This window comes from Callospermophilus lateralis, chromosome 16, assembly GCF_048772815.1.
Source record: "Callospermophilus lateralis isolate mCalLat2 chromosome 16, mCalLat2.hap1, whole genome shotgun sequence".
Taxonomy (NCBI): Eukaryota; Metazoa; Chordata; class Mammalia; order Rodentia; family Sciuridae; genus Callospermophilus; species Callospermophilus lateralis.
Genome location: NC_135320.1, coordinates 17518235 through 17544153, shown reverse-complemented (window position 1 = coordinate 17544153; position 25919 = coordinate 17518235). Strand labels below are relative to the sequence as shown.

The 25919-nt window shown below is 36.1% G+C and overlaps 1 protein-coding gene across 2 annotated transcripts in view; it reads left to right on the top strand.

The window, feature by feature from the left end:
* Positions 1–11643: 11643 nt before the first annotated feature.
* Atp6v1h (ATPase H+ transporting V1 subunit H) overlaps positions 11644–25919 on the top strand; it is a 124614-nt gene continuing 110338 nt past the window's right edge. For both annotated transcript variants that reach the window (XM_076835493.1, XM_076835492.1), the window contains exons 1-6: positions 11644–11899; positions 13251–13397; positions 17696–17798; positions 21747–21836; positions 23426–23539; positions 25124–25228. In XM_076835493.1, coding sequence (XP_076691608.1) covers positions 13285–13397; positions 17696–17798; positions 21747–21836; positions 23426–23539; positions 25124–25228 — 525 coding nt within the window. In that variant the 5' untranslated portion in view covers positions 11644–11899; positions 13251–13284. The remainder of the gene's footprint in view (positions 11900–13250; positions 13398–17695; positions 17799–21746; positions 21837–23425; positions 23540–25123; positions 25229–25919) is intronic.

Genomic DNA, 25919 nt, shown 5'->3' with positions numbered 1-25919 from the left:
GGAAATGGAGGGAGACCCTCATTGTTATACAAAATTACATATAAGAGGTTGTGAGGGGAATGGAAAATAAACAAGGAGAGAAATGAACTACAGTAGATGGGATAGAGAGAGAAGATGGGAGGGGAGGGGAGGGGGGATAGTAGAGGATAGGAAAGGTAGCAGAATACAACAGTTACTAATAGGGCATTATGTAAAAATGTGGATGTGTAACCGATGTGATTCTGCAATCTGTATTTGGGATAAAAATGGAAGTGCATAACCCACTTAAATCTAATGTATGAAATATGATATGTCAAGAGCTTTGTAATGTTTTGAACAACCAATAAAAAAAAATTAAAAAAAAACCAAAATAATTTAAAAAATAAAAATGCATGTAATACTGTAAAAAAAAAAAAAGCCTCCATATCTGTGAGAATTTGTTATGGCGACCCTAGGAAACTAATATAGTCAGAAAGTCTTTCCTGAGTCTAAAGCAGTGTTTTCATCCTTTTCTTTATTGTTGCCCCAATCTCAAAGATAAACATTAGACTAAAATTAAATATGGAATTTAATTTCTCATTTAAAGAGAAGTTGAATATTAAGGAATAAATTTTTTTTTTTTTGGTTTTGTGCATCATGTTCTCTTCAAATTATCAAGGAATAAAATTTTGTCAGATAGTCTTGAGCTACTGTGGGACACAGCCCTTCGTATTGCCTAAGATTTCCCCATATCAAGGACCATTTTTTGCTGCCAAGAGTAACTGAATATTAACCGAATATTTGAGAATGCTCAGTTGGTAAATAAAGAAAACAATTTTAAAGGATAAAATGATGAGGAGAAGGCAGCATTGACGATGCAGGCAGAATAAATAAAAATTTAGGCCTAATAATGTTTTTTTAAAAGTGTATTTAGAGAAAAAAAACTATATGTCAGTATGCACACTCTTGGTCAACATACATATTTCCTGACAATAAGAATTATTTAAAAAGAATATTAAGAGTTGAGACCATATTGTATTTGACATTTCATTCCCAGTACCTAATATATTTTGACACATATAAAACCCCCCAAATGTCTGTTGAATAAATGTATGTGTGCAACTATGTAAACTTTGATAGCAGTATACTATAAAAATATAGAGGTGTTTAAGGTTTGGATTAATAGCAACTCATGGGCTGGGCCTGGATGAGGTGTGATGGGTAGAGAAGAGCCCAAGGGCATTCATGGTATTGGGAGAGAGTCAGGCAAAGGATGGACACATCCCAAATCCCGTCATCCCCAGCAGAACATGAGGGAACAGCTGATCTGGAGCACCAGGGAGGCAGTGGGCCACCAGCTTTGTAGGCTGCTGGGCGCATACTGCAGAGGACATTGACAGATGGACCAGGGAGTCTGGATTTTGTTCTGCAGGCAATAGGGAGGCACCATATATTTCCAGCAGTGTCTGTGTCCTAATATTTTCTTTTTATAAAGACACCAGATATCTTGGATCAGGACCCAGTGCAATGATGTCTTTTAAAGCAAATTAGATCTTTCAACATTCTGCCTCCAAGTTTAGTTATTTTCTGCATTTTAGCAGGCTAGGACTTTATGAGATTTGGGGGGTAGATGGGGAGTGAGGGGAACAGTTCTGCCCATAAAACACCTATCTATGTAAATTTTATACCAATTTTTATAACACTGGTTGAACCTGTTTTTATTTCTGATGTTTAAATGAATGTCTCCAGATTTAAAATAAATTAAAATTCTCTTTTTAATTTCCTTTCAGTATCTTTGCTCTTGACACATTGATACTGACACTTAGTCACTTTAGATTCAATTTACAAGAAATTTATGATAGAATATTTTTTCTTACTACCTCCTCTCAGTCTTAAAATTCAACAAATGAATGGAACTGTTTAAATGACAGCTTATCTCCCTTGTTTGTAAATGTCATTCAATGCTATCTTATTATAATTAAAATACTTGATGTTGAATTATTTGATTTTTATCATTTCATTTTTGGTTAATTCATCAAATACGAAAATTACTCATGGTACTTTTGCCCCTTCCAGATTATAATTTTCTCTTCTCAAAGCAATAATATACACATAAGAGATGCAGCAGTCTGAATTACTCCTGTGTCTACCAACAACACTGGACTTCCCTTACTTAAATGGCATCAAACTTCACTTTTATGATATCTTAAAAGCGCTGTATTTAAATAGTACTTTGACAATGAAGGTACACACTGGGGTCTGGACACAAGGCCCTTTCAACCATCAGAGCTAACTGGACAATTGGAGGAACTGCCTGTGTTGGGGATGGATGGGTGAAAGCCACTCAGGAAAAAATTCTGCTTGAATAAAGGAACACATTTCTAGATTCTCTGAAACCTGGTCTATGAATAAATAATTTTAATTGATGGTAGTGACAAGTTATCCTGTCATAAAGTTTTAGGGTGGTAACAGGACAGATATTAGTTTCTTAAAAATATAAAAAGGAAGTTAAAAGATTGGTTTTTGGAATTTAAAGTCATACTAAGGAGGTTAAAGAAACAGCTCTTTAATCATATATAAAGACTATTGTTTTAATCATGTAACTTGTCAGTTGCCTCTTGGACTAGAAGTAAAGCAGAAAGACCACCGCTAACCTTGGCCTTTAAAAAAAAAACCTCCCATAAACTGTTCTCTGTCTACAGAACAGCACTGGAAATTCTGCCACCAAAACCAGGAGTGACTGAATATTAACCGAATATTTGGGGCCTTTTTCCCTTCACCTTTGACTTGATGTGGGTGCAGTATCTGATGTGGTGAGCCGTTCCCTCTGCTTTGAAACACTCTCTTTAGTGTTGTCAATCTCTTATAAGATTTTTTTTCCTGCCTATCCAAGCAGCCCTTTTCATTCTTTTTCCTCTTCCTGCTCACACATGGTGCATCCCTCAGGATCATGGCTTCAGCATTGTTCCATTTCTACTGATCTGGCTAACTGTGACCATTCTCAAGGTTTATCTTTTGACAATGATGATAGTCAAATCGTCTCCAATCCACATGCCCATTCTAAACTCTCTAGGAAGATCAATTTAACTGATTCTTTCCATCTTTACTTGATGTTTATTCTCACAAGAGGTCCTTTTTATTTAGGCTCCTAGGCAAATCTTCAGAAAATGGAGATTCGTTTGGCTCAAATATATTTATATCATGTTATATACAATATGGTACTCATATAATAGACTGTGTCCTGCTTTCACATTGACTTACAGGCAGAAACTTCCATGGTTATTATTGATGAGCCTCTGGGCATATTACAATATATATTCCAATCTTATTTCAGCTTCATTCACATTCAATCCATGTCCTATAACTAATAAGTAATTAATAAAATGTGGGAGGAAGGGAAGATTTTAATATTTGTTTTTTTCAGGCATTTGGTTCATATCTTCATCCTTTTCTCAGAAATTCTTACATCTCATGGTTTATCTATTTATTTATTTATTTTGGTACCTGGGATTGAACTCAGGGGTATTTATCCACTGAGCCACATCCCAGCCCTTTTTTTTTGTATTTTATTTAGAGACAGGGTCTCACTGAGTTGTGTAGTGCCTTGATAAGTTGCTGAGGCTGGCTTTGAGCTCACAATCCTTCAGCCTTATCCTCCTGAGCTGCTGTGATTACAGGTGTGTGCCACTGTGTCTGACTTGACATCTCATGATTTATAATATTATACTCTATAAATCCCAGAATTCTGCATCTATTCTTTATCTTCAAGACTTCCATCATGACATGAACTACAAAAGTAGGACTTCCATTGTCAGAGGCACCAAGATATATATTTTATATATCATTAGTAGAAACTAGTTTTCTTATAAGTGTGAGCTAAAAATAATGATGACATGGGAAAATGTTGGACACTGAAAGAGGACCGAAGAAGGGTCATTCCGAGAACAAAAAAAGTGAATACATTTAGATGAAAGCTTTAACTTGCCATTTGCTTCTTGGGCTGGAAGTAAAGCAGGAAATATTGTGTTGATTTGAAAAATAACAACTCTGTTTAAGTTTTTTGGAGTTTATTGGTACCTAACCATTTTTCTCTGTTTCTATTTCTCAAAACATAAACTTTATTCCTTAGACTGAAGGACTGGATGCTCGCTTGCTTGCTCGCTTCCTCCTTCCTTCCCTTCCTTCCATCTCTTCTTGTACTAGGCACTGAACCCAGGGAAACTTTACCACTGGGCTACACCCCCAGCCCTTTTTTGTTTTGAGATAGGGTCTCAATTGCTGAGGCTGGTCTCAAACCTGGAATCCTCCTGCCTCAGCCTATAAAGTTGCTAGGATTACAGATTTGTGTTACCATGGCTGGCTAGACTTACTTTCAAAACAAACTCAGATTTCCTCTTCTGCTTAAGAGAGAATGATGTGGCTTAATTTATTCAACTTAAGCAGCAAAAAATTCTTGACTAAGAATTTGAAGAAGAAGAAAAAAAAAAAAAAAAAACGGCACCTAGCCCATTGGGCATTATCAGTAAAGGGCAATGATCTCCAAATGGCCAAAACCAAATGAAGTGAGCTCCATGGATGCTCTAGTTTCCTGCTTAGTTTCTAAACTCTGGCTCAGGGAGGGGGACCCACATGGAGACTAGTGCTATCCTGGAGGTGAGGAGAACGGAGCAGGAGTCTAGAGAAGCCAAGACAACTAGAGTTCCCAGGACAGAGTACTGAAGAGGAAAATTGCACAGAGGGATAGACTGGATATCTGCAGAGGGTCCTCAAGGGGACCAGCTGAGATGATTGGTGCATTGCTGTGAGGAGATGAGCCAAGGCCAGGAAAAGAACCACCAGGCAGCAGAGGAACCCATCCTTGGAGCTCATGAAAGGCAGAGAATAGTGCCCCTTTTAAACACCAGAAAGGAATAACTTCAAATTCACCAGGCATTGGGTATTTTGAACTCAGAAAAGTCTTGCCTCAGTATTTGGGAAAATTAAACATAAATCACAAATGGCTCTGGTCCTGCCTAATGAAACCTAAAACAAAACCCTGAAGGATCAAACTGTGGGTAACAAGTGTGCTCCAGAACAAATGTCAAGATTTATAGGAATAAAAACAATCCCAGCAGCCAGTGAGGTAAAATTCATCATCTACTAAACAATTTCCACACATGCAAAGCAGCAGAAATATATGCCCTATGAAGAGGAAATAAGCCAAACAATGGAAAATAACCCTGAAATGACACAGATATTTGAATTAGTAATCAGGGACATTATAATTATTATAGCTGTATTGCACCAGTTCAAGAAACTAAAGGAAAATGTGAATGTGAAGTAGAGACATGGAAGATTTAAAAAATGTCTCAAATCAAAATTTTAGAGACAAAAACTTCACTTGACAGAATTACAGAATAAAACATTAGTGAATCTCAAGACATGATCAAAGAAGTTACCCCAAGTGAAACACAGAAAGAAAAAGAAATAGAAATAATAAGCAAGAAACAGAACCAAACAAATTATCCCAACTAAAACACAGAGAGAAAGGGAAATAGAAACAAGAAATAACAGCATCTATGAACCATGGGATAATGTCAGGTAGCCTAACGTATATGTATATATTCAGTTCCCGTGTCAGATGAAATGGGCATAAGAAATGCTATCAAAATTCACTTAAGAAGAAATGGATTTTCTGAATAGCCCTATATCTGTCAAGGAAATGGAAAGTACAGTTAAAAACCTTTCACAAAGTAAACCTCAGGCCCAGATGACTTTATTGGAGGGTAGAATATATAAAAATATTTGAAGAAATAAAGGCTCAATTTTTTCTATATTTGACAGAAGCTATAAAAATTAAGATATAAGAATATCAATGAAATTTAAGTTTAGGAAAGAAGAAGAAAATGACACAAAGGCACATCATGATAAAATTCCACAAACCAATGATAAAGAGAAAATCTTAAAGGCAGCCAGAGAAAATAAAACACATTAAAAAGAGCAGAACAAAGCTAAGGATAACAGCACATTTTTAAAAATCAGGAAAAATACAGCGGAGAAACTAAAAAAATAAACCAAAACACACAAAAAATGATGCCATTATTAACTCAGAATTGAAGTACTAAAACAAAAAAGAAAAATTACAATCAATAAGAATTTTTTTACTAAGTGAAAATCACATTGAAAAATGAAGACAAAATAAAGATGTTTTCAGACACAAAAAGTTGCAAAAATTAATCATCAGCAGATTTTAATTATAGGAAATATTAAATGAAGTCCTTTATTCATAAGGAAAATGAAAACCAAGGCCACAAATCTAGACAAATGCAACAAGAAGAAAGAGCACTGAAAATGGTAACCATTGAGGATAAATATAAACTTTAAAAATTGCTTAATTCTTCTTAGAAGACTGTTTCAAGCAAAAATAATAATACTGGGTTGGGGATGTAGCTGGTAGAGTATATGCATAGTAATGCGCTAGGTCTTGATCCCCAGCACTGAAAAAATAAAAAGGAAAAGAAAACAGAATTTAAATAGAAAAAAAAAATCAATGAAACAAAAAGCTGGTTCTTTGAGATAAATAAAATTGATAAACCTCTAGCTAACTGGTTCAGACAAAAACAAAAGACACTACCAACTGCCAATAAAGGAATGAGAGAAATAAACCTAGTACTAGTTTTATAGATATCAAATGAATAATAAGAAATGTTATGAATAATTTTTAAATTGATAAATGATTCAACTTAAATGAAATGGAAAATTTCCTCAAAAGATGCAAACTACCAAAGTTCACTTAAGAATAAACATATTATCTGAATAGCCTTATATATATATATTAAAGAAAGGGAAATTGTAGTTGATAATCTTCCCATGAAGAAAACCTCAGGCTTGGTGGCTTTACTAGTAAATTCTGTCTTCAATGTTTTTTTAAGCATTAAAGTAATGTTGTAGGGACAGACAGGCAAGGCACCTAAGACAGCAGAAATGGCTGCAGCCAGGTTCAGAGGGCACAGCTTTTGCTGTAATCAATTAATCCCCTGAATCCCGACTTCAGGTAGTTTCAGAATTTTATACCCAGCATGTAAGGAAAGGAGTATAGAAGTTCACAGTCTGCAGAAGTTCACATAAAAGCAGCTTTTTCTTTCACTGTTCTGGGCAAGTTAACCCTTCAAGGACAATACCTGAGAAGGGGAGAGCTTCTTCTCCCCTTTCTTTCCTCCCCCTGCCAGCTGTTACCATGGAGCCTAGTTGGTAGCTTCTCTTATCTTATAAATGTAGACATCTCTGTGAAGCCCCAGCTCAAGGCCAGAGGCCTTGTTTACACATTTCTATAAATTAATATACTGGATACATGTTTGTGAAAAACTAGTAAGGGTGTGTCCAGTACCTGGAGTGCTGATTTCTTCCTGGCCAGTGGCCAAGTAAAACAGGGCAACAATTGGAAAAAAAAATTGGAAATTTATCTACATTGAAGTGTTCTGTAGATATTCTTTTGCTGACAGTCTTAAAATCAGCCATGGTGAAGATTTCTGGAGAAGCCCAGTTAAGACTTTTCTGTGGAGAAAGGGGGTGCCACTACAGTAATACATGCTGATTTTAACACATGGAATTATACAGAGTGTTTAAAGTAAAAAGTGAAAATCCCTGGCCAGCTACAGTGGCACATGCCTGTAACCCAGTGATTTTGTAGGCTGAGGCAGGAGTTTCATAAGTTCCAGATGAGCCTCAGCAACTTAGTGAGGCCCTAAGCAACTTATCAAGACCCTATCTCAAAAAATAAAAATGGCTGGGGATGTAGTTTTGTGAGTAAGTGCCCCTGAGTTTCATCACCAAAAAAAAAAAAAAAAAAAAAAAAAAAAAGAAAAAGTGAAAATCCACATCTCACCTCCCATTCCCTAGAGTTACCCATTTTGATAAACACTTTCATGTGTGTCATTATAGATTTTTATAGTGGTATGTACCCATAAACACACTATGTAAACATTCAGTTAAACAACAAAATTATATTATTCTGTACATATTAGTTGAGCATGCTTTTCTCATTTAACATAGCATAAATGACTGTCAGAACTCAACTTTTATCTAAATATTTTTAATAGCTACATAATACTTCAGTGTATGATTGTATTGTATTATTTTTTCTATTCAATTTTGTGTTCCACCCTCTCCAAATTCATATGTTGAAATCCTAAACCCCAATATGAGTGTATTTGGAAATATGACCTTCATAGAGATATTTAGAGTTGAAAGAAGTCATGAGTACAGCCCTGATCCAATAGGATTACTGTTTTTATATGAAGAGACAAGAGAGAGCTTGTTTTCTCTCTTTGCCATGTAGGACACAGAGAGAAGGTGGCTACCTACAAACCAGGAAGTTGGCCCTTACCACGAACTAAGTGGCCAACACCTTAATCTTGAACTTTCAGCCTCCAGATCTGTGAGAAATAAATTTGTTGGTGAAGCCATCTGGCCTATGGTATTTGGTTATGACAGCCCGGGCTTACTAATATATATTGTTTTCTGTTATTGCTTTGCTATTATAAGAAACATTGCACTGAAAACCCTTGTCTATTCATCTTCGTGTACTCTTACTAACAGTTTTGTAGGACAGACTTCCGGAGGTTTGTTGGATTGTGTGCACACTTAACTTTAGGGTAGATACTCATACTACTTCTTTCTGGCAGTACAGAGTTCTGCATTCAGATGTTCCAGAAGGATGCCATTCTGTAATTGTAAGGCCATGTCCGCAGTACAGCCTAGAATCTGTCTTCATATATTGAATGACACATTAGTGAGCAGAGAGCCATTCACCTGTTTTTCTCCATAGGATCACTAATGATATATATATATTTTTAAATCGCTGTTTGTCTTCATACTTGTACTTTGGCAACTACTGATATTTTGGGCCAGAAAACATTCTCTGCTATTGATCTATACCGTTGGTCATCCTTGGTCTCTGGACACTGACCACCAGCAGCATTCACTCCTTAGTTATTATAATAACCCTGAAAGTCCTACAGTTTCAAAGTTTCAAAGACCCTTTTCCACTCTCAGAAACTTAGAAATATGTATTGAGCTTAAAATATTAGAGTTAAAAGCCAGATGCAGTGGTGCATGCCTGCAATTCCAGGTAGTAGGGACGCTTAGACAGGAGGATAATAAATTCAAGGACAACATGGGCAATTTAGCAAGACTCTGTAGCAAAACGAAAACAAAAACAAAAAAAGGACTGGGGATGTAGCTCTGAGATTGAGCACTTGCCTACCATGTGTGAGATCCTGGGTTCAATCCCAATACCACCACCCACCACCATCAAAAAAAAAAAAAAAAAATTACAGCGTGTAACCTATAGGTTTGTGTCTGCAACCTTTTAGATTCTAATTCTAGTAATTTCTTTTTAAAAAATATTAATTTTTTTTAGTTATAGGTGGACACAATATCCTTATTTTATTTTTATGTGGTGCTGAGGATCAAACCCAGTGCCTCACCAATGCAAGGCAAATGATCTTCCTCTGAGTCACAATCCCAGCTCATAATTCTAGTAATTTCTTGGTAAGCAAATCATTCATTAATTTAGGCTACAGTTTTGCCTCTAAATGGGCTCAATTGGGTTAGGGGTGTATCTCAGTTGAAGAACATATGCTTATGATGCTTGAGGCTCTGGGTTCAATCCTCAGCACTGATCTAATGATCAGTCTTCTAAAAAAGAATAATTCCAAATAAACAGAACAACGTAAGGGAAATCTATGTATCCACAACTCAGTTTTCTTTTTTTTCCTCACATTTTTTACTGGTGCATTATAGTTGTACATGCTGATGGGATTTGTTGTTACATATTCATACATGTACACAATATAATTTGGACAATTCTCTTTTTTTGTGTGGTACTGGGGGTTGAATTCAGGAGTGTTCTATTTCTGAGCTACATACTTTTTATTTATTTTATTTTGGGGCAGGGTCTTACTAAATTGCCAAGACTGGCCAAGTACCTGGGATTACAGGTTTGTGCCACTGCACCATGCATCATATTTTAGGAAAGTTAACATTTTGCCCATTAGCTACAATTCTTTTAAAAATGGTACTTAAAAAAACCCCACATAAATCAGAAGGCAGCAAATGGAACTGAAATGTTTAAAAGTCCTCATTACTATTCAGTAATGTCAAGTTTCTATGACATTAACATTTTTCTTTTGAAAATGTTTTTAAGTGGACACAAGATCTTTATTTTACATTTATGTGGTTCTGAGGATCGAACTCAGTGCCTCAAGCATGCTAGGCAAGCACTCTACCACTGAGCCTTGAAAATGTTTTTGCTGTAATCAAATACAATGACAGCTTAAAATATATGGACCCTGTGTGGTCTGGATAAAGCTACCAAATTTTCTTCTTTATGCTCCATGAGCAATACTAAATATTAAGTAAAGTACAAGTGTGCATATACATATACACACACATTAAATGTTTATATATGTATATATAAATTTTACTTTAGAAAAACAACATGTAGGATCACTTTCTATTTTTACACAACTGTCTACATTAGTGGGTAATAATTCCCTCTAATTTGTGATAGTCAAAATAATGGTTCCTTTAAAAATGTCCATGTAATGAACCAGTGCAAATTTTAAGTGGCAAAAGGGATCTAAGGTTGTAGATGTGATAAGGTTAAAGACCTAAAGATGGGGAAAGTGGATTTAGATCTCAGCCCTGCCAAAAGCTTGTTAGACTGGGGAGACTCATTTTGGACTTCTGACCTACCCAATTGTAAGATAATAAATTTATGTTGGTTTAAGATAGTAAATTTGAGGTAATTTGTTGAAGCAATAGAAAATTAATACAATTTTGCACACTGTATTTTTATCATGTACCATATTAGTTTTGTTTTAAAACTTGACCTCAATATTTTTTTAAAAAAATATTTTTTAGATGTTGATGAACCTTTACTTTATTCATTTATTTATATGTGGTGCTGAGAATGCACCCAGTGCCTCACACATGCTAGGCAAGCACTCTGCCACTGAACCACAACTCCAGCCCTGACCTCAATATTTTTAATAGAAACGCACTGGTTATATTTATAATTCATTTCCAGTGCTTTTAGCCAAAACATGCTGTTAAATAAATATGACCAGTGGTGCAGTTTAGTATCACTTCATCTTAAGACAAAGAGGGGTAGGCGCAGCCATACAAAAGGAAAACCTGGGCTCAAGAGAGAGCTGTCAGATAAAATAAGGGAAGCTAAATTAAATTTGAATTTTAAATAAAAATTGAATAACTTTTTATTATAATTGCAATTATTATAGGAAACACATATCATTTGCCAAATCTGCAACCCTAGGTGAAGATAACTTTTGTGATTCACTTTTCAGTTTCATATTTAAAATCGGAATAAGAATGCCTGCTTCACTGAGCTCTTAAACCCCCAAAGAAAACCAAACTATTTAAAAGGTATTATTAGACCATTCTTTTCAGAAGAAAGTTAAATTTTGGCCTTGCTCGCTATTTCCAGACCGGGGTTCTGAGCTGTCCCTGGCGGGCCGCTGGTTTGGGGGCGCGAGTTCGGATCAGGTTCGCTCGGTCTGTGTGGCTCCGGAGCAGACGTCGTGGTCCCAAGGTGTGAGACCCTCTTTAGCGCAGCGCCCCTCCTTCGGTTGTTTTGGGCTCTCCCGGCTTCCGCCTTCCGCGGCGGTCACGTGCGTCTGTTCACGTGACCAGCGCTCCTGTCATTCTGCCGCAGCTTGGGCTTCCTTCTGCCTGTGGGTCCTCAACGTCTCCTTGGTGCCGGAACCTCTTCACTTTCCTGCTCCCCAGTCGCTGCCGCCGTTCAAGCCCCCTGAGACCGACAGGAGTCGCCAACTTGGCTCTGACTCGGCGCCCCAGACTGGCTGCGGCCTCAACGCCCCGGCCGCCGCACCCTCCCCGTCTCCTTTGGGTGCGTTGTGGGGTCCCCAGGATTCAAGAGGTAAGGCACCTGCCCCGGTGAGACTACCACTGCGGTTTCCCCAGCTTCCCTGGTGCACGCTGGTCCCTTACCGCTCGGCCCCACCTGTCCTCCCGCCAAGGGTGGCCAGATTGCTTTCCTTCCAGGCCTCGATCAGGTTTGCGAAACCGCAGAGCCTTCCCCGAAGGGGGAAGGGAGGAAGAGTGGGCCAGGGGAGTGAAGCGGAATGGACAAAAAGGATCTTTTCTCCAGGATTGGGGCCATGCCCCCAGCCTGCCGGAGGTGCCAGTGGTTCACGGACCGAGATAACAGTCTTGAGGCACCCGAGCCACCCCAGGAAAGGCCTCTGGGGCCGAGCCTGGATGGTTCCAGAGCTCCAGCCCAGCCTGGGCTGAGCCTGTTTTTACCGGGTCCGCGGCAGCCCCAACTGCACTGGCTTGTTTAGGCAGCAAATCCTCAATACAGAGGTTAAATTTCAAATTGACTAAGGTCATTGGGAACTCGGAATAGAATTTTGGGTGTGACTTTAGCATCTTTGTGGCCATAACCAAGAACTTATATTTTGCTAATGGGAACCCACGTTTTGTGTCGTGATAAAGTCAGGCATAAGCTGTGGTCTGTAAAGTTTTAGGGAGGAGAAGTAAGTAAATGTATATCATTGTAGGTTTTTTTTTTTTTTTTTTTATAAAACAGGCTCAGGCTCTCATTGTTGGTTGTATATAAATCACAATAGGTTTTTGATTCAAAAATTAATCCCCAAATTGATTTTGGAAATATTATGAATTTTGGTTGCTAAAGGAAAGCACTGTCTTCTGAGAAATTACTTTCCTACTTTGTATATTTTAGTTTGAATGAATTTTAGGAAGGTCTTATAATTTTTAATGTGTTACTTTAAAATGATGCTTACTAAACATTAATATGTGGTTTATATTTTTTCTCTATCAAAAGAGGAAAGTTGAACTCAACTGTATAAATTTAAAATAGTTTCCTTAGCATACACAAGACCCTGGGTTCAATCCTCAGCATCAAATATATGTATATAGGTATTTTTTTCTTTCCTCATTTGTATACCTGTTCTTTTTAGTCATGATTTCTGATGTCAGTATTTTAAATGGTCACTTTAAAAATTTCACTGTGATATTAGGACTAATAAATAAATAACCTTTCCTGGAAAAGAAAAAACCTGTAGAGAACCCTTTTTTTGGAACAGTGGACAAGATTTGAAATATAACATTAGTGTTTTCAAACTGAGAATATTTAATATTTGAGTTGAATGCCTGGGGACATTAAAGTGATGGTGATGATGATAGTAGTGGTTATAAACGAAAAATTAATATCTGGTATTGTTTTTTACCTTGAATCTAAATTGAAGGTCTGTTAAAAAGCTTCAAGATCATAAAATTTAGATGACCAAAATGGATATTCGAGGTGCTGTGGATGCTGCTGTCCCAACCAACATTATTGCAGCCAAGGCTGCAGAAGTTCGAGCGAATAAAGTAAACTGGCAGTCCTATCTTCAGTAAGTACTGTGAATCATGGGTAATCATGTGCTTTTGCATCAGACTTTTTCATGGTCATGCTTCTATGAGAGAAATGCTGGAAAAATACTAGTAAACGTGGAAGAAACATTTCCTCAGAATAACTAGTTGTTTCAGGGAGACAGCATAGTATGGTGGAAACAGCTTGAGACTCTAGTGAGAAATAGAAATGTTACTAGTGCTTTTGGTTTTCTGTGTCTGGGAAGAATTTGAATGAGTGAGAAACATGGGAGGAATGTTCATGGACTGTGGAGGGAGGAAGGGGATGAGGGCCTAAACATGCCATGTGAGCCCAGTATACCTTGGTGATCAGAGTCGGGGCAGATGGTTGCCAGATAGTTCTTACTAAGAAGAAGCATGAATATTCTGAGTTTCAAGAGCTAGGGGTGAATTTGGGTTCTCTGTTGGTTTGGTGTCTGGCAAATCACTTAACTACTCTTGGGTTTGGTATAGTAAATGTGAAATGGAATCAATATCCCTCAGGCTTGTTGCCATATTTATAACGGAGTGAATAATTAAGGAAATTCATTTCCAATTTGCTTATACATTTTAAAAATTAATTGAAGCATCTGTAGCTTTATAATTAGCAATTTGTTTTGTGGTAGTATATAGTATTCAAAAGTGATTATTTTATGTCTGTTAATTTAGTCACTCATCAAACATATATTGACCACATTTTGATACATTTTGTAGGCTTTGTAGCTGCAAAAAGGATATAGAATACTGTCCCTAAAGGAAATTACATTACATATGCAAGTCATTTTAATTTAGTGTGTTGACTATGATAATAGAAAAATGCCCAGGACCTATTTGGTACACAGAAAAAGGGCAGCTAATCATATCCTCAGGATTTTTTCCTGAAGGGCATGGTCTCTGAACTGAATTTTTAAGAATGAATGGTATTTAGCCATGTGGCAAAAAGGGCAACCTTTTAAGTAGACCACACATCATGAGCAAAGGCAAGGAAGCAAAAAATGGCACACTGGGTGATAGTCATTCATGTTTTGGAAGCAGGCAGTGGGGAGAGCTGAGGCTGAGAGGCAGCCAGGTCCTGTTTTGAAGGACCTGAGTACATGGGTAACCTTGGAAGAGGTTTGGACTTAATCTTGTCAGTGCTCTTCAGGGTGATTTTAAGCTGTGGATCCCATGGTTGGCTTTGGGGTCTAATAAGGAATCTCAGCGTGTAAAACAGGTGAAAATTGTAGCTAAGTGGAGTTGGGAGCGTATTCCTCAGAGCCTTCTTCTTTAAGACCATTCACTATCCTCATTAGGATTCTAAGGAGCACAGTTTTAAAAATCATTGCTATAGCTATTGAAGTTCTTAACTAGGAGTTAAATGATGAGATTTGTCCCTTGGTTGGATGGCTTTACCAATGGTGTAAAGGTGGATTTGTGGGTAACAAACCTAAGGCCGGGAGAGGCAATAGCAGTAGTTAAGGTTGTTAGGACGGGTGGAATTGTATAGATTTGAGAAAATCTTGGTGATTGATTTGATGTGTGGGGTGAAAGTGGTCTAGGATGACTTCTAAATTCTCACTTTAAGGAGGTAGATTATTGTGGGACTACTGACTGAAGGACAGGAGGAGGAAGAGGGATTTAAAGATGTTCTTTGGTCACTGGTAATTGTAGTTTTTAAAATTACTTGTGAAATTAGGATTCTGAGCTGTTTTATAATACTTTTGTCCACAGTTCATTTAGACTAGAGGGAAAAGAATTTTCATGTTTATACAGGCTGAATCTGTTTATAACCTAAATAGAATAATATTGTTGAACATAAAGTACTAGCAGACTGATAGCACTCTCTCTAGTATTGGTATTTGGAATGTTTTTAGTGACATAGAGATTTTAACTTGTTTTCTCTTCTGTTTTTTCTGTTCCATGGCCTCTGTACTACATACATTGCTTTTTCTGTTTCCTAGTTGTGGCCTTTATTCTGTTGTCCATTTCACAAATTTCTTTTATAAAACTCTTCTGTATGTCTGTATGTAAATGTTCACCAAATGTTAACTGTGCCTGCTGCTGAGCCTGTTGATGTGAGGATACTAGAGGGTGTGGACTATACTTTCCCCTAAAGACCTTACAGATTGTTGGGGACTGAATGTCACCTCTATAATTAATGAATTTTGTTTCACATATGCTTGACATAACAAAACCTGTGGAAGAGTTTTTTATGTCAAAGGCCAATATGCTTTTGACTCTCAAAAATTAACATGTTATGAAAATACAGTATTCAGAAATGTGTTTATATTTGATTAAGCTTTTTCTTAACTAAATAGTATAGAAATGAGTGGGCATGGCATGTTCTACTCAAGCTGGTCCAATAAAACTATATCTGAGGCTACAAAAATCATAACATACCACCCTCCCTCTTTAGTTTAAAGTCCAATGAGGAAACACATCTTTAAACAAATTAAATGATGAATTGTGGTAAATGTGGAGAAATTTATTGCATGTGTGTATATATACAAAACACGGAAGGACTAGGAGACTTGAGGAAGTTTTTATAGAACACATGAAGATACTCATAGGAGCTGATCAAGCTGAGGAACTGGGGGTTGCAGTGAAGGAAGCTCCAGGCAGGGAGCTGAGGCTTGGAAGATTTTGCAGTGCTTACAGAGCGTTGGGTAGTTTGTTGTGACTCCCTCCAGACTCCTTCAGATCAGAGTCTTACAGAGACTAGCAAAGCTGCTGATACATATTTTAAAAGAAGGGTCTGGATGTAAAGATTAGGATGGGGAGCTGGGCTTGGTGGTGCATGCCTGTAATTCCAGTGGCTTGGAGGCTGAGGCAGGAGGATTGAAAGTTAAAACCAGCCTCAGTAACATAGTGATACCTGTCTTAAAATAAAAAATAAAAAAGGCTGGGGACGTGGTTCAAGGGTTAAGCACTCCTATGTTCAATCCCAGGCGTATCTATCTATCTATCTCTATCTCTCTCTCTCTCTCCCTCCCTCTCTCTCTCTCCCTCCCCCTCTCTCTCTCTCTCTCTCTCTCTCTCTCACACACACACACACACACACACACACACACAAACGATAGGATGGGGTGTGACATGTTTGAGTCCTTGATGAGTGGAGAAGTTGAGAGGTCAAGCCAGGTTTGCAACAGAAAGATAGATTGAGTGGTGGTGATGCTGAATCCGTGAAAATTGAGACGGAAGATGGGGCTCTATTGATTTGAATCTCCTTGAAGGACATTGTTTGATTGAGCCATGGGGATAAATCTTGAAAAACAAAAAGCCAGGGTTGAAGGGATGCCTCAGGAGCAGGGAGGAACCATGTAGATGAGATCAGAATGGAAAGGGGATTTTTCAGAGAGGAGAAGGATGACCTATTCTGAATACAGAGGGAAAAATGTGCTGAAGGAAATGATTAGAGAAATTCAATGTGAAGTGGCTTTGGTTGTGATAAATTAGATAGTCAAGTAAATTGTTTGGCATGTGGACGAGACTTTGGCTGATGCTAAAAGGTGACTGGTTAGTGAGTGCATACTGTGGGCCAAATGCTGTATTAGCCATCTTATGTGAATTACTTAATTTAATCCTCAGTATAGCCCCTTGAAAGAAATGTGACTGTTTCCCCCATTTTGTAGCTAAATTAAATCACTTTCCACAGATGTCATGTCATTACTAAATAAGTGATAGAGCTAAATTTTGATATCTATTTGATGTCAGGGCCTCTATGTCAATTCTTGTGTTTTAGTACTGTCAAAAGACAAAATTAAAACAAATTTAAAGATCTTAATTGGTGTTTCTTGTGATTGTAGAGTCAGGTAACACTTCACTCCATAAAACAGAATAAGTGTTCTGAAGGTCTGAACAGAAGAGGTTGGTTTTGTTAGATAAAGGCTGAAGAAAGAAGAAATATATGACAAAATACGAAATCGTCATATTAAAGTTACATTCTTTGTAAGGTGGGGACAGAGAACCAGAACAATAGAAAAATAACTAATTGGTTAATAATCAGGTAACTTTTTTTGGTAAGGATTAAACAGGGTGAACTTCATTATCATGCCTAGTAAAACTGACCCATTTAGGGAATTTGGTGGTTATATTTCCTGATTTCAGTTTGGTGATGTGGGTCTTTAGTATGAGTGACTCTATTTTGATTTTTAGTCTTTTTGTTGGGGCTTGGTGCAGGAGCCTAGACCAAAACAATGTCCTGCTATAATGTTATTGAACAATATAAAGGAGAGAGGAGAAAAGCTGGAATTCCTCAATCATTTGCTTACAGTGGCTGTTCAACTCTTATTGAACAAAACAATTTATTCTTATTTTCTAGGGGGCAGATGATTTCTGCTGAAGATTGTGAATTTATTCAAAGATTTGAAATGAAAAGAAGTCCTGAAGAGAAGCAAGAAATGCTTCAAATGGAAGGCAGCCAGGTGATCTACATATACATTTTGCTATGACTTTTCCATGCCATTAAAAAATTCTAGAAAGAGGTGGAGTTATAGTTCAGTAGTAGAATACATGCAGGCCTTGGATTCAATCCTTAGCACCCACCTCTCCAAAAAAAATCCTGTAAAAAAATCTGAATGACTGTGATATTGCATTGTAGTTTTATGTGCCATAATTTTTTTTTTGGTGGTGCTGGGGATCTAAGTCAGAGTTTTGTGCTTACCAAGTATGTATTTTACCACTGAGTTACACCCCTAGCCCGGCACCATAATTTAATTAAAAATTCTTTTATTGGAAAACATTTAAGATATTTCTAGTTTTCTTGTTAATTATAGAAAAGTTATATTGACCATGTTTATGCCTTCATCCTTTTCTGTTCTTGTGTACCTTCATAGAATATATTTCTAGAGGAGAAGCTACTATTTCAAAGTATATAAAGTTTTAAAATAAGCTTAACATTTTAAAGTTTTTTTCTGCTTTACATTCTCACTAGTGAAGTTTGAATAATATAATTAAAAACATAATTAAATAACATAATAACATAATTAAAAACAATCTAATTTGTGGGTTAAAAGTGATATTACTTCAACTACATTTGATTACATTTTTTTCTCTTTGTTAAGTTTATATTTTGAACTTTTGGGGGTTCTTTTTATTGTAATCTGTAAGATTTTGGTTCTTTTTTATTTTATACCTTTTTGGGGTATTGGGTATTGAACTCAGGGCCCGCACATGCAAGCATGACTAGCTCCTTATACAGTCTTTTAACATAGAAGATATATTAGCATTTGCCATTTATAAGAAGTGTTTTTTAACCTATTGTTTATCTGGAGTTTTTCATATATAATAATTTAAAATGTATATAGTTTGACATTTTGCCTTTTTTTTTTTTAATATGGTGTTGGGGTTGGAATTCAGGGCTTTGCACATACTGGGAAAGCACTGTATATCCTTACACCTTTTATAAAAAGGCATATCTTGCTAAATTGCCTAGGCTGGCCTTGATCTTGTGATCTGCCTCAGTAGCAGGGATTATAGTTACATGCTACCACACCACAGTTTTACTTTCTTTTTTTATGATACTGGGGATTGAACTCAGGGGCACTTAACCACTGAGCCTGAGCCCCAGCCCCAGCCCCTTTTTATATTTTATTTAGGGACAGGGTCTCACTGAGTTGCGTAGTGCCTTGCTAAGTTCCTGAGCCCTGCTTTGAACTTGCAATTCTCCTCCCTCAGCCTCCTGAGCCACTGGGATTACAGGCTTGTGCTACCATGTCCAGCAGTTTTACCTTCTTTTGTTATACATGTTTGCTGTAGAAAAATAATGAAATATAATAATACAGTAAGAATAAAATAAGCATTATTATTCTACCTGATATTCCTGTTCAAGGTGGACCTGTGTTAACACTTCAGAATATCTCTAACCATTTTTTATGCGTATATAACTTACTAATACAAATCTGAGGTTTAAGAAAATGGTGTGATACATGTACATGGTTTTGTTCTTTTCATTTAACTGTATATCTCCTCCCCTATACCTGTAACAGTTATCCTGTGTCTTTTAAAAATAATTGTGTAGTTTTCCATTTAATGAATGAACCATATTCTAAACCAGTACCCTACCAAATTTAGTTACTTCCATTTTTTCTCTTTATAAGAAGTCTTGAGGTAAACATTCTTACTTCCTCATAATGAATTCTAGAAATGTGATTGCTGATCAAACAATTTGGACATTTATGTGAGTTTTATATACATTATAAAGATGTCCTCTTGATAGGTTATACTAATTTGAAATGCCTGTCAGCAGTGTATAAACATGCTCACGGTGTTTCAGCACCTGTTCTGGGTCTAACCATTCATTCTTATATTTTAGGCATTTTGATTTTTGTCTGAAAATAGTATCTTATTATAATAATGTCACGCATTTATAAATTTTTTAGTCTTTTATTTCTTCATAATAACTGCTTCTAGGGCTGGGGTTGTGACTCAGAGGTAGAGTGCTCACCTAGCACATGTAAGGCCCTGGGTTCAATTCTCAGCACCACATAAAAATAAATAAAATAAAGCTATTGTGTCCAACTACAACTAAAAAATATTTTTTAAAATAATAACTGCCTCTCTATATTCTTTACTTACTTTTCTGTAGGAATGTTTATACCTATCTTACTGATTTGTCAATTCCTTCATGCATTAAACATACCAGCTATATGCCATATTTTCAAAGCTCATTTCTTGAATTTTAAACTTGGTTGATGGGTCCCTTTGCCATATTGAGGCTTCAATTATGCAAGCAAATCTATTCCCTCCTTTTCTTTGTGATGTCTTCTGTTGTCATCCTACGCAAAGCTTCCTCACTCCAAGCACATATGTATTGAAAGGAACATTCATTCAGTGTTTATTTAACACTCATGTTAAGTCCCTATCATGCACTAAGACTGGGAAAATGGTGTTAATAAGATAAAACTTTTTAGTTAAGTAAACTGGTTCTTTCTTAATTGGTGTCTCTGGTGTGATCCTTTTTCTGGATTGTTAACCAGAAAATAAACGTCTGATTTTATAAAAAAAAAAAAAAAAAGGCAATATATTGAAAAACAAAAGTAATGACAGAAGTGTCATAGGCAATTTCTACTTTTTTTATTTAAAGAGGTGAAAGTGTTTCCATTTTAATGTATTGACTAAAAATTGCTGGTTGTTTTGAATATAATATTAACTTTCTAAAGGATTTAAAGATAATTATAGGCACATCTTGTAATCTTTACAATTCCCTTGTTCAGTATGGTAAAAGGACTGTCTTTCTAAGGAAGATATGACTCTTAGATACAGGATAAATTCTGGAATGAATATAATTTTGATAAGTTTACAGCATAGGATTTATTGCATGCTATTTGATTCACTGGGGATTTATTGAATGCATGAATATAGAGTGAAACATTTCAATTTGTACATCTTTGGGGGTACAGAAAGTTTTGAAGTATAAAGACAAACCTATTTCTGAATGTGTTGCATTCATAAAGTCATAACTCTGGGGATGATTTAAAGGACTTTATGAAATAACTTGGTGCCCTATTTGATTTATACATTGAGTTTAGATCCTAGACCCCAAATAAGATACATTCCTACTGCTGATCAGATTTTCTGATATAGGACCCTGGGTGGTTGAAAGAGTCTGTGCACTAGTTGATGTGATTCTCACAGTGATCTTGGGAAAATTGGTAGATGATCTGTTGTTGGCTTCAATTTTTATTGAATTCTGGAGAGATTGTTATGTAGTTAATATGTTGTAGAATGGAGACGGATCAAGGGCTTCTGATTACAATCTGAAGTACTCTTGTTCTAGTTTTCTACTTCTCAGCACAAAAAGTAAAGATTGAAAAGAATGAAATACTATGTACCATTTTTAATTGTCTATATAACTGTGCTTTCTTGAATCAAGAATTGACTGTGACTCTAGGTATGTCTACTTAATAATAGTAAACATTTTGAGGTTTGCCAGTAGAAATGATAAAGCAATCTGCTAGGTACAGTGGGGTACAGTGGTGCATACCTGTAATCCTAGCTACTTGGGAGGCAGAGGCAAGAGGATTACAAGTTTGAGGACAGCCTGGGCATCTTAGACTCTCTCAAAATAAAATAAAAAGGACTGAGGATGTAGCTCAGTGGAAGAGTATTTGTATAGCATGTGTGAGGTCTAGGGTTCAGTTCCTAGTACCACAAAAACAAAACAACAACACATAACTGATGCAAGTCATAGTAAGGTCCTCCCATACTTCAATAATATTTATAAAAGGTATTCATTTTCTATAATTCTGTTAGCTAATAGTATTTGTATTCTATTTTTGAAAGAGAAATGTTTTACTGAAGTAAACATTTTAATTGTAAAATGGTATTTGCAAATGAAAACAATAATTAACATTAATTTCATTTTTCCATAGTGTGCTAAAACTTTCATAAATCTGATGACTCATATCTCCAAAGAACAGACAGTGCAGTACATACTAACTATGGTTGATGATATGTTGCAGGTAGGTATATTCATTTCTTAATATCTTTGGTGACTTCATCTTTTTGTTTACAGAAATAACATTTCTGTAAGGTTTCACTTAACACATTGGTAGTGCTAAAGATGGAAGTATTCACATGTAAGCTATTTTTTGTTTTTCAGAATATCAAGTAACCCATATATAGCTTTTGTTGAGCTACCTCAGAGGTTTGCATTGAATACCAACAAAATTTGGTGAATCATATGAGGCTTTGTGGATACTTTGTGTACTAAAACTGACATGGCTTTCCTTTTTTTTTTCTGATAAAGGGCATATAATTTTTATTTAAATTTGTTGCCATTTTTACTGAGTTGCTTTAAATTTTCAAATAAGGGAGTAATGATATCTTTATGGAAATTTTGTATGCAAGAACAAGGGATGTCATTCAATTTATTTAAACACATGTTTGTTTAGGAGTGTTGTAGTGTTTTTCACATAGAGGATTTTGTACATTTCTTACTTAAGCCTAAGTATTTTGTCTCCCTTATTGCTGTTATAAACATCATTTGTATTCTGTTCTATTATTGAACTGATTTGTTTATGCAGACAAAGCAATAGTTTTGTAAATCAGTATTATAGTCTCTGTATATCAATATTATATTTGAGTTCTTAAGTCAATTGTTTTATTTTCTATGTCTGCATAGCAACAGCAATTGCCCAGTGCACCAGACTAGAAGGACTTTATCTTTATTTTCTTTAAGGTTTGTAGCCTGGTTCCTCTACCAATGAAGTATAATGGCTTACCTGAATTTTGAATCCTTTGTCAAAGTCATTATCATAACTATTTTAAACTAATGAGTAATTGCTTAAGAATATAGTAGTCTTTTCCTCAAGTAGGTTGCTGTTAGCACAGATGGATATTAAACCAGGGTATTTAAAAATAATTAAAAAATGATGTTATTATTTATGTGGTTATTTTAGAAAATATTGCTGCTTATCAACTGTATTCACTTAATGAACCAGAAAGTGGATTTTAGCCAGTGATATGCAGAAAAGTTTAGGAGATATTTGCATAATTTGAACCAACTCCCATATCTGCCTGCCTGAGTGATATGCTGGTTTTACTGTGTTTATTATCCTGAGTTTTCTATCAAGATGTGCTAGAAGTAACTTTGAACATTTGAGATTTATGTAGTTTTGTTTCCCTTACCTGTTAATAGTTGATGAATTTCCTGCTTATCCTTCATCTAGACTTTTATGACCCCTCCTAATTTCCTTTGTATGGTGGCCATGATGTTGACACTTTGGTGTCCAAAGATGTGTCAAGACATGTTGGGAGCAGCAGGTCAGAGGGTATAGGCTGAGAAGAAATGTAATGTATAGTTCCACCTTGTGATTTAAAATAATCATAATCATTAAAGGTGATTTTATTTGTAAAGTATCTGTCCCTACCACCATCTCTACCCACTGCCCCATAATAATTATTAGAGAGAGATACTCATATACCTAGAGGGGGGAAAGAACATATACCTAAAGGGATATAAAATAAAAGGTTGAGAACTAGTCACAATTTTTGCATTCATCAGTGAAATTCATTTGGATTAGTGGTACAATCTTTTTTTTTGTTTTAGGAAAATCACCAGCGCGTCAGCATTTTCTTTGAGTATGCGAAACGTAGCAAGAGTACTGCCTGGCCGTACTTTCTGCCAATGTTGAATCGTCAGGATCCCTTTACTGTTCATATGGTAAATTCTGAATTGATCATATTATTTTAAAAATAATAGTATATATGTGATATAACAAAGGAATTTATTTTTAAGAAACGTATTTTCACTTTTTTAAAAGTATTGACATAAAATCATGGTCACATTCTGATTTAGATAAGAAACATTTATGACCTGGTAACTTGCCAGTTCTCAGAAGAGTAATTACTGTGACATTAGCTTTTCTTAATAGTGTGCTTAGTAAAAAGCGGACATTAGTGAGTTGGAAGGAGATAGAGTTGCTCTGACACAAAGTTTTGTAGATTACTGGGTAATAAAGAGTTCACTAATATCAGTCTTGTGGTGACTTTACATGTGCAAACAGCTCAAATTTTCTATAGTAGGATTAACTACAGTGTACCATGTAGAACTTGAATTTTTCTTTGAAGCAGCTACTGTGTTTAATTTTATTCTAATTAAGTAATTGCCTGCTTTTTAATATCTTAAGCACTCTTATTTTAGTCTTAGCTTGAAGGGCTGTTTTTAGAAGATCTAACACTGAAGAATCTTTCTTAGAGAGTGGAGAAGGGATGAGAGGAAGGAGAGAATAAATGCTTGCATAAACAAGCTTTATCTATGTCCAGTGGAGGGCCTGGGGCAGGAGTGGAGTGGGGTGGGGAAGAAGGAAGAGGATCTTGGAGGCTCTTCCTTGTTTCAGTAGGTAGCTTTAAATTATTCAAATCAGAGGATATTGTCTGAAACATTTTTTGTGCATGTATGTTGCCACTCTCTCTCTCTCTCTTCCTCCATGTGTTTCTGTATTTATTTATGTGTTAGTGCATTTATATATTGTATGTATAATAAAACATTTATAAAATGGGAACTTAAAAAGGAAGACTAATGGTATAAACTGCATTTTAAAGAATAACTTTTAAAAAAACAATAACATGCTTCCTTCTTCTAAATATTGGAGTCCTATTTTCACTGTCTATTTGCCTGACTGAAATATCTTTTTAGTGTTATAATAAAATTGACAAATATATTAAAGAGCAAATGTACAGCCATGATAAGTTATACTACTTGTGACCAACCTTTTAACTTTCTAGGGTCAGATTGTTGTTGATTTGCCATGTGTTGGTGGAGATTATGCTAGGAGTAGAAATGTCAGATCTCTTGTTTCTTTGTCAGATCTCTTGTTTTTTTTACTTATATGCACAAGTAGTGCATATGCTGTTGATACTGGGCATTGAACCAAGAACCTTCAGTTATTCTAGGAAAGTGCTCTACCACCGAGCTACATTCTAACCTTTTTACTTTGACACGGTCTCTCTAAGTTGCTCAGGGTGGCTTCAAACTTGTGATCCTCTTGTCTTAGCCTCCTGAGCAGCTGGAAATGAGATTCTTAAAAACATCTCATTTTGGTTCACTTTAGTGGACATATCTAAAAATACATTTTGAATGTTTGTATTTCAAAATAAATTTAAAAATGTGAATTATAAACTATTTTGCAAGAATCAAGTGCTATAAAAATCATATATCAAAGTGATTAGAAGTTGAGTTTTAAGGCAAATGATGTGATGTTTTCAATCAGGATGGTATTCAAATGTATTCCTTTTTTGTTTTCAGGCAGCAAGAATTATTGCCAAGTTAGCAGCTTGGGGAAAAGAACTGATGGAAGGCAGTGACTTAAATTACTATTTCAATTGGATAAAAACTCAGCTGAGTTCACAGGTAACAGAAATTTCTTTTAGTATCTTTAAAAGGAACATAATATCCATGTTCTCTTAAACTATTTATAGTAAATATGTTGAATTACAAAAAAAATTTCATTGAAAGTAATGCCATTTTGAACTTTATAAAGTAAAACTTAATAAATAAGCCAAATTACTCTTGGGTATGGTAGCATGTTTAATTTTTCTTTCTTTGGCTTCAATTCAAACCTTTCTGTCTTTTCTGCCACTTGCATTTTCCCGCTCTTGCTTTTCAGTGGTCAGGGAGTGTCTTCCTTCTAGGTGGCTGCCAAGATTATACAGCTTGGAGAACCGAGAGGACCTGCACAACTCCAAAGAGCATGCTCACCTAAGGCCTCTGGTAAAGGAGAAGTAGTGCAGCTGGAGGGAATATGCAGGCGAGCTCCATGTCCTGGGGACTTCCAGGCTGCTTTCACATCTGCCTCAGGAATTTAAGCCATCAAGATTTGTGCAAGAATTCTTGTTTTTTGGGAGAGCTCTCCAAAAGTTTCTACTGAGGTCTTTCAGATCCTTTTGGTCACAACCAGGTCAAGCCATCTAACCAGTTCCACCATTAAACAAACTGGTCTGTGTGCCACCACTGGTGTTATGAACCGCAGACAACATTTATAGAACGTTAGTTAGCCTGCTTATCCTTGTCTTGGCCAAAAGTCTGTATTGGGCTTCCAGAT